Source organism: Pongo abelii, chromosome 4 (genome assembly GCF_028885655.2).
Source record: "Pongo abelii isolate AG06213 chromosome 4, NHGRI_mPonAbe1-v2.0_pri, whole genome shotgun sequence".
NCBI classification, from domain to species: Eukaryota; Metazoa; Chordata; class Mammalia; order Primates; family Hominidae; genus Pongo; species Pongo abelii.
This window is the reverse complement of record NC_071989.2, coordinates 159,560,986-159,575,792: the sequence shown is the minus strand read 5'-3', so window position 1 is coordinate 159,575,792 and position 14,807 is coordinate 159,560,986. Positions and strand designations below refer to the sequence as shown.

The following is a 14,807-nucleotide window of genomic DNA, read 5'->3' as shown; positions in this document are numbered from 1 at the left end:
CTGTCTTAAGCTCAAGTCAAGAAATAAATATTGATATAACTGTGGAAGTCTAAATAGAGATGAAGAGGTTAAGTGCTCACAACCAACCATTTCTTATCCTCTTTGTCTTGACCAACCTTTAGTCAGACTTCTCTCCTTCCCACAGGCCCCTACATTTTGGCTTGCCCTGAGTTGAAACACTGCACTAATGCACTATGATTCAGAAGATCTCCCCTTAACCGCTTATTCTCAGAATTCCATGACAACAGAAACAATTTCTGTAGAAATGCCCTGGTTTTGCCACCTGCACACCCCCATATCATATCCTTCTCCCTACAAAGTTCCTGCTAACCCTTGTTACTCTTCCCTATTAAAAAAATAAGAGTCATTTTGTTTGATATTGTGATTCTTGCAGATTTGAGATTGGAGCATTCTTCCTAATGCAACAGTGTTCTTTCTGAATACATTGTCTTCTTATCTGAGTCTGCATTTGACATGAGAAATAAATTGCTAAATGTAAAATTGCTGCCTATTTCATAACATATCGAAAAGCATGAATCGTGTGAAAATTATGATTCAAAATTGTATTCATTTATACAAATGAAACATTGGTCTGTGAACATGCATTTTGCTGTTGTAAAGCTCGATGTAAGGTCTAAGGGTTAAGATAACAATTTTAGTATTCTCTTTGGCTGGTTCATTTTTAAAAAATCATGTTGTTGTTGTTGTTTCTGAAATCTAACCTTCTCAGTCCCTCCCTTATGTCCCTTCCAGTTTTCAAGTCTCTTTTCTGTCTCAGTCTCTCTGTCTACCACGCTCTACCCCTTAGATTCCCACTTCTATTCCTATGTCTATTTTTTTCTCTTCAGTCTCCCGTCTCTCCTCCTTTCTAGGCTGGCTCCTTTGTCCCCATTTCCCCCATTTTCTCTCTGATTCTCTGCTTCTCACTGTCCCTCTCTTTGTGCCTCAGTCTCCTCTTCCTTGCCTCTTAATTTCCCTTTTTCCTTCAGTCGACCTCTTATTACTTATTACTGCAATATCAATTTCCCTTATAAGGATTCCTTACCGTTGTTATTGGCATAATTACAGTACACAATGATTGTTCAGCCCTCCTCGCCCCCAGATTTTGTCCCTGTCTCCCACAGTGGAATCTCCCCGGAGGGGACCGCACCATTCCACGCTTCCCCTCTCAGCAATCGAATCTCCCGGCATGGGGCTGTACCATTCACAAACACGTCCATGGTACCATCTAAAATTCCTCCCCTTTCGTCAGAAGCATGCTTCCAATAGAGGAAGCTTCACTCCAACTTCCTCTTCAATCCCCCTTGTAAAATCTTTCTGCAAAAGTGTGCACCTTACTGCACCTTTCTTAGGCCTCCTTTCCGTCGCCTTCCCCTCCCTTCGCTGCCGCGGTGGTACAGCCCACTCTCGGGCTCAGCACTGGGCGAATCCTCCGCTAGTACGAAGACGACCGGGCTCTCAAGATGGCGGCCCCAGGTGGAAACAGCCCCAGGGAGCAGCCATGTTGCTTCCTGAACAAAGCCTCTGAAGATGCGGAACGGGCAAAACCGCCCCGTACGGAACGGTGCAGCCTCGGGAGCCCGGTGTAGTGCTCGCGGACAGGAAGCAGGAGAGTTTGCCAATATGGATGTGACAGCCGTTCCCATTAAGCAGTGATGGTGGTTTTGGGACCTGATAATCGAGCTGGGAGTCAGAGGCGGGATGTGTGCGGTGAAGGGTGAGTCTGTGGGATTGGTAATGGGAGGAGAGGAGCCCGTGAGGGTCAGTGGTAGGAGATTTATGAAATCAGTGGTGGGGGAAGTAGGTGGGATTAGTGTTGGATTTATGTGGGAGTCCAAGATGTGATTAGTAACTGGGAAGTGAGAGGTGAGGGGGTGTCTATGAGGTCAGGAATGGCGTGCAGGTGGACTGACTGGTGGGTTTAACTGGGTTCAGTGATTTAGGGGACTTTGAGGAATCAGTGATGGGAGGCTATGGACTAAATGATGGGGGCGTCCATGTGTTCATTGATGTGATGGACATGGGGGGATTCAGTAGGGTATATAATTGCTAGGCCTGAGAATTCCCAGATTTAGATGGGGACAGTAATGGGGCCACGGTGTCATGGTGGTCAGCCACATTTTACTGGGGAAGGCCTTTACTTAACGTTAAATTTCCGCAGGTCATAGGCAACTGTTTGAGTTCTTAAAAGTCAACCCCTTTTCACATCTTTTCTTAGTCTACCATTGCCCACTAAGCATTTCTGATGGTACCCCCATCAGAAATGGTCATTTTAAAACAAGACCAAACAAATCAAAACTGATAGAATCATAATAAAAAGTTTGATTTCAGCCCTCCACTTTCTTTTTTATTATTATTATTATTATTATACTGTAGGTTTTATGGTACATGTGCGCAATGTGCAGGTTAGTTACATATGTATACATGTGCCATGCTGGTGCGCGGCACCCACTAACTCATCATCTAGCATTAGGTATATCTCCCAATGCTATCCCTCCCCCCTCCTCCGACCCCACAACAGTTCCCGAAGTGTGATGTTCCCCTTCCTGTGTCCATGTGTTCTCATTGTTCAATTCCCACCTATGAGTGAGAATATGCGGTGTTTGGTTTTTTGTTCTTGCGATAGTTTACTGAGAATGATGATTTCCAATTTCATCCATGTCCCTACAAGGGACATGAACTCATCATTTTTTATGGCTGCATAGTATTCCATGGTGTATCTGTGCCACATTTTCTTAATCCAGTCTATCATTGTTGGACATTTGGGTTGGTTCCAATTCTTTGCTATTGTGAATAATGCCACAATAAACATACGTGTGCATGTGTCTTTATAGCAGCATGATTTATAGTCCTTTGGGTATATACCCAGTAATGGGATGGCTGGGTCAAATGGAATTTCTAGTTCTAGATCCCTGAGGAATCGCCACACTGACTTCCACAAGGGTTGAACTAGTTTACAGTCCCACCAACAGTGTAAAAGTGTTCCTATTTCTCCACATCCTTTCCAGCACCTGTTTTTCCCGACTTTTTAATGATAGCCATTCTAACTGCTGTGAGATGGTATCTCATTGTGGTTTTGATTTGCATTTCTCTGATGGCCAGTGATGATGAGCATTTTTTCATCTGTCTTTTGGCTGCATAAATGTCTTCTTTTGAGAAGTGTCTGTTCATATCCTTCGCCCACTTTTTGATGGGGTTGTTTGTTTTTTTCTTGTAAATTTGTTTGAGTTCATTGTAGATTCTGGATATTAGCCCTTTGTCAGATGAGTAGGTTGCAAAAATTTTCTCCCATTTTGTAGGTTGCCTGTTCACTCTGATGGTAGTTTCTTTTGCTGTGCAGAAGCTCTTTAGTTTAATTAGATCCCATTTGTCAATTTTGGCTTTTGTGGCCATTGCTTTTGGTGTTTTAGACATGAAGTCCTTGCCGTGTCCTTGCCTGAATGGTAATGCCTAGGTTTTCTTCTAGGGTTTTTATGGTTTTAGGTCTAACGTTTAAGTCTTTAATCCATCTTGAATTGATTTTTGTATAAGGTGTAAGGAAGGGATCCAGTTTCAGCTTTCTACATATGGCTAGCCAGTTTTCCCAGCACCATTTATTAAATAGGGAATCCTTTCCCCATTGCTTGTTTTTCTCAGGTTTGTCAAAGATCAGATAGTTGTAGGTATGCGGCATTATTTCTGAGGGCTCTGTTCTGTTCCATTGATCTATATCTCTGTTTTGGTACCAGTACCATGCTGTTTTGGTTACTGTAGCCTTGTAGTAGAGTTTGAAGTCAAGTAGCGTGATGCCTCCAGCTTTTTCTTTTGGCTTAGGATTGACTTGGCAACGTGGGCTCTTTTTTGGTTCCATATGAACTTTAAAGTAGTTTTTTCCAATTCTGTGAAGAAAGTCATTGGTAGCTTGATGGGGATGGCATTGAATCTGTAAATTACCTTGGGCAGTATGGCCATTTTCACGATATTGATTCTTCCTACCCATGAGCATGAAATGTTCTTCCATTTGTTTGTATCCTCTTTTATTTCCTTGAGCAGTGGTTTGTAGTTCTCCTTGAAGAGGTCCTTCACATCCCTTGTAAGTTGGATTCCTAGGTATTTTATTCTCTTTGAAGCAATTGTGAATGGGAGTTCACTCATGATTTGGCTCTCTGTTTGTCTGTTGTTGGTGTATAAGAATGCTTGTGATTTTTGTACATTGATTTTGTATCCTGAGACTTTGCTGATCAGCTTATCAGCTTAAGGAGATTTTGGGCTGAGACAATGGGGTTTTCTAGATATACAATCATGTCATCTGCAGACAGGGACAATTTGACTTCCTCTTTTCCTAATTGAATACCCATTATTTCCTTCTCCTGCCTAATTGCCCTGGCCAGAACTTCCAACACTATGTTGAATAGGAGTGGTGAGAGAGGGCATCCCTGTCTTGTGCCAGTTTTCAAAGGGAATGCTTCCAGTTTTTGCCCATTCAGTATGATATTGGCTGTGGGTTTTTCATAGATAGCTCTTATTATTTTGAGATACGTCCCATCAATACCTAATTTATTGAGAGTTCTTAGCATGAAGGGTTGTTGAATTTTGTCAAAGGCCTTTTCTGCATCTATTGAGATAATCATGTGGTTTTTGTCTTTGGTTCTGTTTATATGCTGGATTACATTTATTGATTTGCGTATATTGAACCAGCCTTGCATCCCAGGGATGAAGCCCACTCAATCATGGTGGATAAGCTTTTTGATGTGCTGCTGGATTCTGTTTGCCAGTATTTTATTGAGGATTTTTGCATCAATGTTCATCAAGGATATTGGTCTAAAATTCTCTTTTTTGGTTGTGTCTCTGCCCGGCTTTGGTATCAGGATGATGCTGGCCTCATAAAATGAGTTAGGGAGGATTCCCTCTTTTTCTATTGATTGGTGTAGTTTCAGGAGGAATGGTACCAGTTCCTCCTTGTACCTCTGGTAGAATTCGGCTGTGAACCCATCTGGTCCTGGACTTTTTTTGGTTGGTAAGCTATTGATTATTGCCACAATTTCAGCTCCTGTTATTGGTCTATTCAGAGATTCAACTTCTTCCTGGTTTAGTCTTGGAGGGTGTATGTGTTGAGGAATTTATCCATTTCTTCTAGATTTTCTAGTGTATTTGCGTAGAGGTATTTGTAGTATTCTCTGATGGTAGTTTGTATTTCTGTGGGATCGGTGGTGATATCCCCTTTATCATTTTTTATTGCATCTGTTTGATTCTTCTCTCTTTTTTTTTCTTTATTAATCTTGCTAGCGGTCTATCAATTTTGTTGATCCTTTCAAAAAACCAGCTCCTGGATTCATTAATTTTTTGAAGGGCTTTTTGTGTCTCTATTTCCTTCAGTTCTGCTCTGATTTTAGTTATTTCTTGCCTTCTGCTAGCCTTTGAATGTGTTTGCTCTTGCTTTTCTAGTTCTTTTAATTGTGATGTTAGGGTATCAATTTTGGATCTTTCCTGCTTTCTCTTATGGGCATTTAGTGCTATAAATTTCCCTCTACACACTGCTTTGAATGCGTCCCAGAGATTCTGGTATGTTGTATCTTGGTTCTCGTTGGTTTCAAAGAACATCTTTATTTCTGCCTTCATTTCGTTATGTACCCAGTAGTCATTCAGGAGCAGGTTGTTCAGTTTCCATGTAGTTGAGCGGTTTTGAGTGAGATTCTGAATCCTGAGTTCTAGCTTGATTGCACTGTGATCTGAGAGATAGTTTATTATAATTTCTGTTCTTTTACATTTACTGAGGAGAGCTTTACTTCCAACTATATGGTCAATTTTGGAATAGGTGTGGTGTGGTGCTAAAAAAATGTATATTCTGTTGATTTGGGGTGGAGAGTTCTGTAGATGTCTATTAGGTCCGCTTGGTGCAGAGCTGAGTTCACTTCCTGGGTATCCTTGTTGACTTTCTGTCTCGTTGATCTGTCTAATGTTGACAGTGGGGTGTTAAATTCTCCCATTATTAATGTGTGGGAGTCTAAGTCTCTTTGTAGATCACTCAGGACTTGCTTTATGAATCTGGGTGCTCCTGTATTGGGTGCATATATATTTAGGATAGTTAGCTCTTCTTGTTGAATTAATCCCTTTACCATTATGTAATGGCCTTCTTTGTCTCTTTTGATCTTTGTTGGTTGAAAGTCTGTTTTATCAGAGACTAGGATTGCAACCCCTGCCTTTTTTTGTTTTCCATTTGCTTGGTAGATCTTCCTCCATCCTTTTATTTTGAGCGATTGTGTGTTTCTGCACGTGAGATGGGTTTCCTGAATACAGCACACTGATGGGTCTTGAGTCTTTATCCAATTTGCCAGTCTGTGTCTTTTAATTGGAGCATTTAGTCCATTTACATTTAAAGTTAATATTGTTATGTGTGAATTTGATCCTGTCATTATGATGTTAGCTGGTTATTTTGCTCGTTAGTTGATGCAGTCTCTTCCTAGTCTCGATGGTCTTTACATTTTGGCATGATTTTGCAGCAGCTGCTACCGGTTGTTCCTTTCCATATTTAGCGCTTCCTTCAGGAGCTCTTTTAGGGCAGGCCTGGTGGTGACAAAATCTCTCAGCATTTGCTTGTCTGTAAAGTATTTTATTTCTCCTTCACTTATGAAGCTTAGTTTGGCTGGATATGAAATTCTGGGTTGAAAATTCTTTTCTTGAAGAATGTTGAATATTGGCCCCCACTCTCTTCTGGCTTGTAGGGTTTCTGCCGAGAGATCCGCTGTTAGTCTAATGGGCTTCCCTTTGAGGGTAACCCGACCTTTCTCTCTGGCTGCCCTTAACATTTTTTCCTTCATTTCAACTTTGGTGAATCTGACAATTATGTGTCTTGGAGTTGCTCTTCTCGAGGAGTATCTTTGTGGCGTTCTCTGTATTTCCTGAATGTGAATGTTGGCCTGCCTTGCTAGATTGGGGAAGTTCTCCTGGATAATATCCTGCAGAGTGTTTTCCAACTTAGTTCCATTCTCCCCATCACTTTCAGGTACACCAATCAGACGTAGATTTGGTCTTTTCACATAGTCCCACATTTCTTGGAGGCTTTGCTTGTTTCTTTTTATTCTTTTTTCTCTAAACTTCCCTTCTCGCTTCATTTCATTCATTTCATCTTCCATGGCTGATACCCTTTCTTCCATTTGATCGCATCGGCTCCTGAGGCTTCTGCATTCTTCACGTAGTTCTCGAGCCTTGGTTTTCAGCTCCATCAGCTCCTTTAAGCACTTCTCTGTATTGGTTATTCTAGTTATACATTCTTCTAAATTTTTTTCAAAGTTTTCAACTTCTTTGCCTTTGGTTTGAATATCCTCCTGGAGCTCGGAGTAATTTGATCATCTGAAGCCTTCTTCTCTCAGCTCGTCAAAGTCATTCTCCATCCAGCTTTGTTCTGTTGCTGGTGAGGAACTGTGTTCCTTTGGAGGAGGAGAGGCACTCTGCTTTTTAGAGTTTCCAGTTTTTCTGCTCTGTTTTTTCCCCATCTTTGTGGTTTTGTCTACTTTTGGTCTTTGATGATGGCAATGTACAGATGGGTTTTTGGTGTGGATGTCCTTTCTGTTAGTTTTCCTTCTAACAGACAGGACCCTCAGCTGCAGGTCTGTTGGAGTACCCGGCCGGCCGTGTGAGGTGTCAGTCTGCCCCTGCTGGGGGGTGCCTCCCAGTTAGGCTGCTCAGGGGTCAGGGGTCAGGGACCCACTTGCGGAGGCAGTCTGCCCATTCTTAGATCTCCAGCTGCGTGCTGGGAGAACCACTGCTCTCCTCAAAGCTGTCAGACAGGGACATTTAAGTCTGCAGAGGTTACTGCTGTCTTTTTGTTTGTCTGTGCCCTGCCCCCAGAGGTGGAGCCTACAGAGGCAGGCAGGCCTCCTTGAGCTGTGGTGGGCTCCACCCAGTTCAAGCTTCCTGGCTGCTTTGTTTACCTAAGCGAGCCTGGGCAATGGCGGGCACCCCTCCCCCAGCCTCGCTGCCGCCTTGCAGTTTGATCTCAGACTGCTGTGCTAGCAATCAGCGAGACTCCGTGGGCGTAGGACCTTCTGAGCCAGGTGCGGGCTATAATCTCCTGGTGCACCATTTCCTAAGCCCATTGGAAAAGCACAGTATTCGGGTGGGAGTGGCCCGATTTTCCAGGTGCTGTCTGTCACCCCTGGAAAGGGAACTCCCTGACCCCTTGCGCTTCCTGAGTGAGGCAATGCCTTGTCCCTGCTTCGGCTGGCGCACGGTGCGCTCACCCACTGACCTGCGCCCACTGTCTGGCACTCCCTAGTGAGATGAACACGGTACCTCAGATGGAAATGCAGAAATCACCCGTCTTCTGCGTCGCTCATGCTGGGAGCTGTAGACTGGAGCTGTTTCTATTCGGCCATCTTGGCTCCTCTCCCAGTCCTCTGCTTTCTAAGTTCATTTAAATCATTTTATATTTTATTCAAGAGACATTTATTGAGCATCTGTTGGATATCCAGAGATGAGTATGACTGTTTCTTTTGTTTCCTTCCAGATCTGTTTTGATACCCCCATATAAAATAATCTGTCTGTCATGGGAGCCCCCACGTCCTCTGAAATAGTTCAGCTCTGTCTGCATGACTTGTCCTGGGACTGAGGAAAGTTTACCAGGTATTTACCTTCCTGCATTGTGGTATACTCTTTTTCTTCAGTGTTTCCAACCTATCACCATTTTTGTATAAAGACAATAGCGCTGTTGAAAAAGAGCAATAAAAATTTAAACAGAAAACATCTTAAGATTAACCTTTGAGTTCATGCACATTGATTTAGCAAGAATTTTCTAAGTTGGGGGAAAATATAAGAGAGTTCTTGGAAAATTGTTGGAATTCAGCTGCTGGTTCTTTTCAGGAATAGGGAATACATGCCTCAGTTTTCCATTTGGTTATTCCCATTCTTATTGCCAAGGAGCTCCATCTTCACTTATATCCTTATATAGCTATCCATGATTATTGCCTCATGAAAATCTTCTATAAATAGAATTGCTGATTCCCAGGGGGAACAGTAAGTTGTTAGTAAATCAACTGGAAACATATCTTCACATCTATCCAATTATAAAACCTTGGTCAACTTCTATGTGATCATATTATAGGTACAAGAGGAGTAAAGAATGATCCCTCCTCCACATGGTGCCTGCTGATCCTTCTGTAAGGCTCAAACAACCTTATCCCACAGGGTAGCCCGTTAGTTACCTGACTTCTGATGTTAGTTGTTGCTAGACTGGTGAATGTGAAAGCTGCAGTCTGGGTTTTGGCTATGAAAAACATTCTGATCACCAGTTTTGCTTTTTCAGTCATCTGGCCTTTTGGAAGACAGCAAAAAATGATGAAGTCCCAGGTGAGTTGCTTTTTAAAAAAAAAAAAAATTCTTCTTTGGTTTTTCATACAATCAAATGGAAAGTAAAGATAGCTAAAATCTGGATGAAGGAAAAGGTGGTAACAACAAAGATCAAGACCTCGAAAGAGTTGCTAGGTAATATGTAAAAGACCTGGCTGGCAACCATTTTTATAAATTATTGTACTAATTGTTCTTATCTTACTTGCAGACATCATGAGTTACATGATTTGCATTTCCCTAAAGAGAAAGATAAATTTCCCATGGCAAGAAAATGTTTTTTGCCATATAAGACTAAAAAAAATTCCTTTTTGGCTTTTACTCTAGGAGGTGGAGTGCACAGTGTTCTCACCAACACTTCTTTGCTAAATGCCACAGTAGGTTTCTTGTAGTGGTGTCTTAAAACGATCTTTTTTAGAGGGGATGTGTCATAATGTCTAGCCAAACTCCTTGAACCTTATTCTTGAGTGGGGGTTGGCAAATTATTGCCATGGGCCAAATCCCATTCTCCAGCTGTTTTTATAAACAAAGTTTTATTGGAGCACAGCCATGCTGTTTGTTTACATGTTGTCTATAGCTTTTTTCTAGCTACAGTGGCAGAGTTGAGTAGTTACACCAGAAACCGTATGGCCTGCAATGCCAAAAATGTAAACTTTACTGAAAAAGTCTGTTGACCCCTGCTTTCGAGGAACAAATTGATTACAGATGCTTCCTATTGTCCAGCTTTATCCACAGGTAAATTCATTAACATTAAGATAGGCACATTTTGAATGTTTTTCTAAACTATGTATTTCTCTCAAAAAAGCCATTCTTAAATTATATTTATTTGGCAAATCTTTGCAGGGCAAAGGTCCCTGATGCTCTATATCTTTTGCTGTGCTTTCAGAATTTGTAGGATTACTGTCAAGTTCAAGGCTGTTCCTTCTTTGCTCTCCCATTTTTAAAAGTTTGTATTATTTTTTCTTTCTGCCAGCATTGGCATATAAACATTTAAAATTATATAAAAGATAAAAATTTTAAACAAAGAGACCTTTTCACTTAAACTCACCTTCTCCCAGGATAATCAGTGTTAACCATTGCTTCTAACCTTCCAAACCTTTTTTGATATGAATATAACTGTGATTAACAGTTTATATGTAAAAGTACAAATGTGTGAGAATGTCTCTTATTTTCTTGCGCTTTTCTTTTGGAAAAAGTATGTTATAGTAAACATTTTGTTCTGCAACCTGATTTTTAACTTACTGTCCAATATAAAGGTCTTTTGTATACATTTAGAATATCTTTTTCCATATCAGTACATAGAATTCTCCTTTATTGTTTTATCAGATGCATATTTCCTTGTGGCCTGGTTGCCTGGGATTGTTTCTTCATCTTACAGATAGAGATGGTAATCCTCATAGGGTTGTTGTGAGAATTGAGTAAAAACCATGCTTAAAACCATAACTGGGGCATGGTTTGTACTGAAATATTTAAGTGTCAGCTGTTATTACATCATCATTATGATTATCATTGTCAAATCTTGAAATCAGCTTTTACATTAGGAGTCCTTGTGTATATTTTACAGTAGAGTTCTATTGCAAAAAGATTTTTTCATTGTTGTTTTCGTTTTTGGATTTCAGTAGCTTTGTTTTAGAGCCATGCTGTCTAATATAGTAGCCATCAGCCAAATGTGGTTACTGAACACTTGAAATTGGCTAGTCTGAATTGAGATATGTTGTGTTAAGTACATACCAGATTTCAAAGTTATATTTCAAAAAAACTCACTAGTAGTTTTTAAGGATTCCATGTTGAAATGATATCTTGAGTAATATATTGGAATAAATGTATATTATTGAAAATAATTTTTTGAATGTGGTTCCTAGAAAATGTAAACTTACCTATCTGGTTAGCTTTATATTTCTGTTACACAGCACTGCTTTGAAGGAGAATGGATTTTTTACTTAGCCCAGTAAATCCAACTGCTGTGGCTAATTAATTGATTAAATGCTTCTTTCTTCAGGAAGAGGGCTGTATATTATTTCCCTACCATCCAGAAGTGAAGTCGTTTTTACACATATCCTCCTTTTCAGCCTGTAACACCTACTTCCCTTTCATTTCTTGCATCACTTAATAGCACTTCCATTTCCCCAGGGACCCGAGCTGTAAAAATTGTTTGTAGTTGACAAAAGTGTAATTTTCTACTGATTATGTACTATATTTTTCTTAAAATTAAGAAATTTATACATACTTATTATATTGAAGCATTTGGGTATCATTATTAAAGCAAAATCAGAATGTTACAATGAATTTACCTCTCAGAATGGATTTCCTCTGTATTCCACATTTATTATCTTTCTTATGTTACTTTTCTTCAGATAAAACAAATGTAGACTAATACACAAAACAGTTTTTAACTAAACATGAGTTTTAATTTATTTTTTCTTTATAATCATTATTCATTTCTTTTTAACAAACGTTTCTTAAGTACCCAGTATATGTCATATGCACTGGCTAGCTGTTGAATATCCTGAGCAGATTTACGTATAGTTTTCTTCTGGAAGGACTGCAGAGAAAAAAGAGATGTAGAAACCAACATTAACACATCGGCAGAGATGTAAAGAGATGTAGAAAATAACATTAACACATAAAATTTCTGTAGCAGACATGGGAGCAGGTACTGTTATAGCAGAGAGGGGGGAACAACCAGATTTCTAAGGAAGTGGGTAATAGGCTTAAATGATTATTGAACTTTGGCTCATGAGGGAAGTAGGCTGAGGACAGGAAGCAGCATTTGTAAAAGTAGAAAGGGCAGAGTGATTTTAGGAAGGCTGAGAATTTTGAAACTAAAATGGAGAGTGCTTCATGGAAAGGTCGACTAAGGTTGGTATTGAAGTGATAAAATATAAAAGATCATGATGTTTACAGTATCAGAGAGGCAGTTTGGACTGCAGTAGTCAAGAACCTAGACTATTGAGTGAGAATAAATCTTGCAGATATGAGAGTTCATCAATCATATATTTAGTATGTAATCTTTGGCAAGTACTTACTTAACCACTGTAATCCTCAGTTTTCTTATATGTACAATAGGAAAATTAACAGGATTGTTACGGACAACCAAGTGTTTGGCAGCTTGACAGAGTGAATATGGAATTGGTGTGGGATGAGAGAAAGCTTGAGATTTGAGATGACTGAGATGAGACTGTGTTAGCAAAGAAGAAAACAAAGGAGGCTTTTAAGCAGGCAATGTTGACATTTGAAATAATCATTTTCATTCTGAAAGTGGTGTTTGGTAATTATGGAATATTTAGGGAAAAAGTCTGAACAATTTATTTAAAATAATACAGATCGCTATTAGATTAGTTTCTGCTATTAGTTAACAACTATTGTGAGGATAATGGTGACATAATTAAAATAGTCAATTTTCCCTCCAGAAACATTTTATAACTCTACTCTTACCCAAATTCTTTTTTGATGTTATGTCACTAATTTGTTGTGGTTTCTTCATTAATGTTTTCTGCACATTTTTGTTGAGTTTATCATTCGGGATTCCTTATTTTTTGTTGCTACTGTAATTGGTGTATTCATTCTATTACTATTGTATGTATATAAGAAAGCTATTGAATTTGGGGGAAGCTAAGATCATTTTCCTATGAAATAAAGAGATTAGATTAATGATCTTCTAGAGCTCTGGCATTCTATGATTCTCTAAATGTAGCTTTTCTTTTTTTAAAAAAAAATGTACTTACAAAGGGCGTTTCTGCTCTATAATCATTAAATTCTCTGTGTCTTATTTTGTTACTTTTATGGCCTTTAGTACTTTTTAGAGTTTAAATTTTTATTCCATCAGAATTTATTCTTTTTCCCAGGTATTATATAGTGTATTGGTTTGCTAGGATTGCTATGACAAAGTACCACAAACTGGGTGGCTTAAACAATAGAAATTTAGTCTCATAGTTCTGGAGGCTAGAAGTCCAAAATCAAGGTTGTTCTTCAGGACTGTGAGGGATGTATTTGTTTCATGCCTCTCTCCTTGGCTTCTTTATAACTATCTTCTTTTTTCTCTTTGCATTATCTTCCCTCTGTGCATGTCTTTGTGTTCAAATTTCCCCCTTTGGATAAGGACACAGATCATATTGGATTCAGTTTCACCCTAAATACCTCATATTGCTAGGTATATCTGTAATGACCCTGTTTCCAAGTCATATCACATTTTGAGGTACTGGGGGTTAGGACTTCAACATATAAATATTCAGGAGATACAACTCAACCCATAATATTTCTTCAACATTATTATTTTCCTCTTTACTATTCATTGTTTCAAAACTATTCATCCAATAATCTGTCTTCCTCCCAGTTATTTGGGTGCTGCCTTTAAAATGTATGAAATTACTATATGTATTAGGTAGACATTTTATGGTTTACCTCTTTTTTTCTCCTCATATGCCTGGCTCTGCTTGCTAAAACAGGATTTTATTTTGTTTTTCCCAAAAACTATTATACAAAACTAGGTGTGGGTGTAGTTGTGCACATTATAGTAGAAATTATGAGAATGATCATTTCAGATTGAACAGGAATTTACTATTACAGGGGTTAGTATCATTCAAGGATGTGGCTGTGGATTTCACCCAGGAGGAGTGGCAGCAACTTGACCCTTCTCAGAGGACCCTGTACAGGGATGTGATGCTGGAGAACTACAGCCACCTGGTTTCAATGGGTAAGGATGGCTTCCCTGAATAACTCAGAGTTGTCCAATCAAGTGCCTTTCCTTACCAGTTGCTGTGATTAGATTGTTCCTGACATATGTCATGACTTTTATGACCTTTATACCTTTGCAAATGGAGGTTATGCCTTTGTTGAAGGCTAACTGGACAGCTTTATTGTAGACCACCTGAAACTGCACCTTCTCTTTTTCCTTCAGTGCAGTCAATCTCAGTTCTCTGTGATTTCTGTTTAATAGGGTATCCAGTTTCCAAACCAGATGTCATCTCCAGGTTGGAACAAGGAGAAGAGCCATGGATCATAAAGGGAGACATATCAACTTGGATCTATCCAGATGACTATCAGGCAGATGGGAGACAAGGGAAGTGAAATATCAACTTATGTGTGTTTTTTTAATTGATTGCTGCCTGAGGTTTATGTTTCTATCCTTATCGAAATCTCCTATTCTTTGCTTCTATGCTGAGAATTTAGTAGTCACTCAACAAGTAATTGTGAAGCCTTTCAGAGGAGTTCTATTTTTTGTTGATCCTGTCTCATGTGTGTATATATATATGTTTATATTTGTTGTCTTTCCTGAAAGGGTTTTAAAGGCAATAGAAGGCAAATTCCTTTCAAGAACACAAGCTGTGCTTTAAAAGGCAATATTCCCAGATAAATGACTATATTAAATTAAATGTCAAATACAGTTACTGTTTTAAAAGTTCAGAGAAAATTAGAGTCTAAAGAGATGTGAGAGTATTTCAGAAACATTTTTCAGAACATGCAACTGTAACTGCTCTGAATGACAT

General features: G+C 39.3%; 2 protein-coding genes across 3 annotated transcripts in view; one reads left to right on the top strand and one right to left on the bottom strand.

Annotated features, from left to right (window-relative positions):
• Window positions 1–1,434: 1,434 nt before the first annotated feature.
• ZNF300 (zinc finger protein 300) overlaps window positions 1,435–14,807 on the top strand; it is a 16,623-nt gene continuing 3,250 nt past the window's right edge. The window contains exons 1-5 of one of the 2 annotated variants that reach the window (XM_009241198.4): window positions 1,435–1,717; window positions 8,486–8,601; window positions 9,281–9,324; window positions 13,888–14,014; window positions 14,258–14,380. In XM_009241198.4, coding sequence (XP_009239473.3) covers window positions 8,568–8,601; window positions 9,281–9,324; window positions 13,888–14,014; window positions 14,258–14,380 — 328 coding nt within the window. In that variant the 5' untranslated portion in view covers window positions 1,435–1,717; window positions 8,486–8,567. Of the gene's footprint in view, window positions 1,718–8,485; window positions 8,602–9,280; window positions 9,325–9,898; window positions 10,057–13,887; window positions 14,015–14,257; window positions 14,381–14,807 lie in introns of those variants that run through there. The other variant, XM_054556080.2, reaches the window with a different exon arrangement.
• The window catches only part of IRGM (immunity related GTPase M), an 89,003-nt gene continuing 84,258 nt past the window's right edge, over window positions 10,063–14,807 (bottom strand). The window contains exon 4 of the mRNA XM_009235811.3: window positions 10,063–11,863. Coding sequence (XP_009234086.2) covers window positions 11,812–11,863 — 52 coding nt within the window. The 3' untranslated portion in view covers window positions 10,063–11,811. The remainder of the gene's footprint in view (window positions 11,864–14,807) is intronic.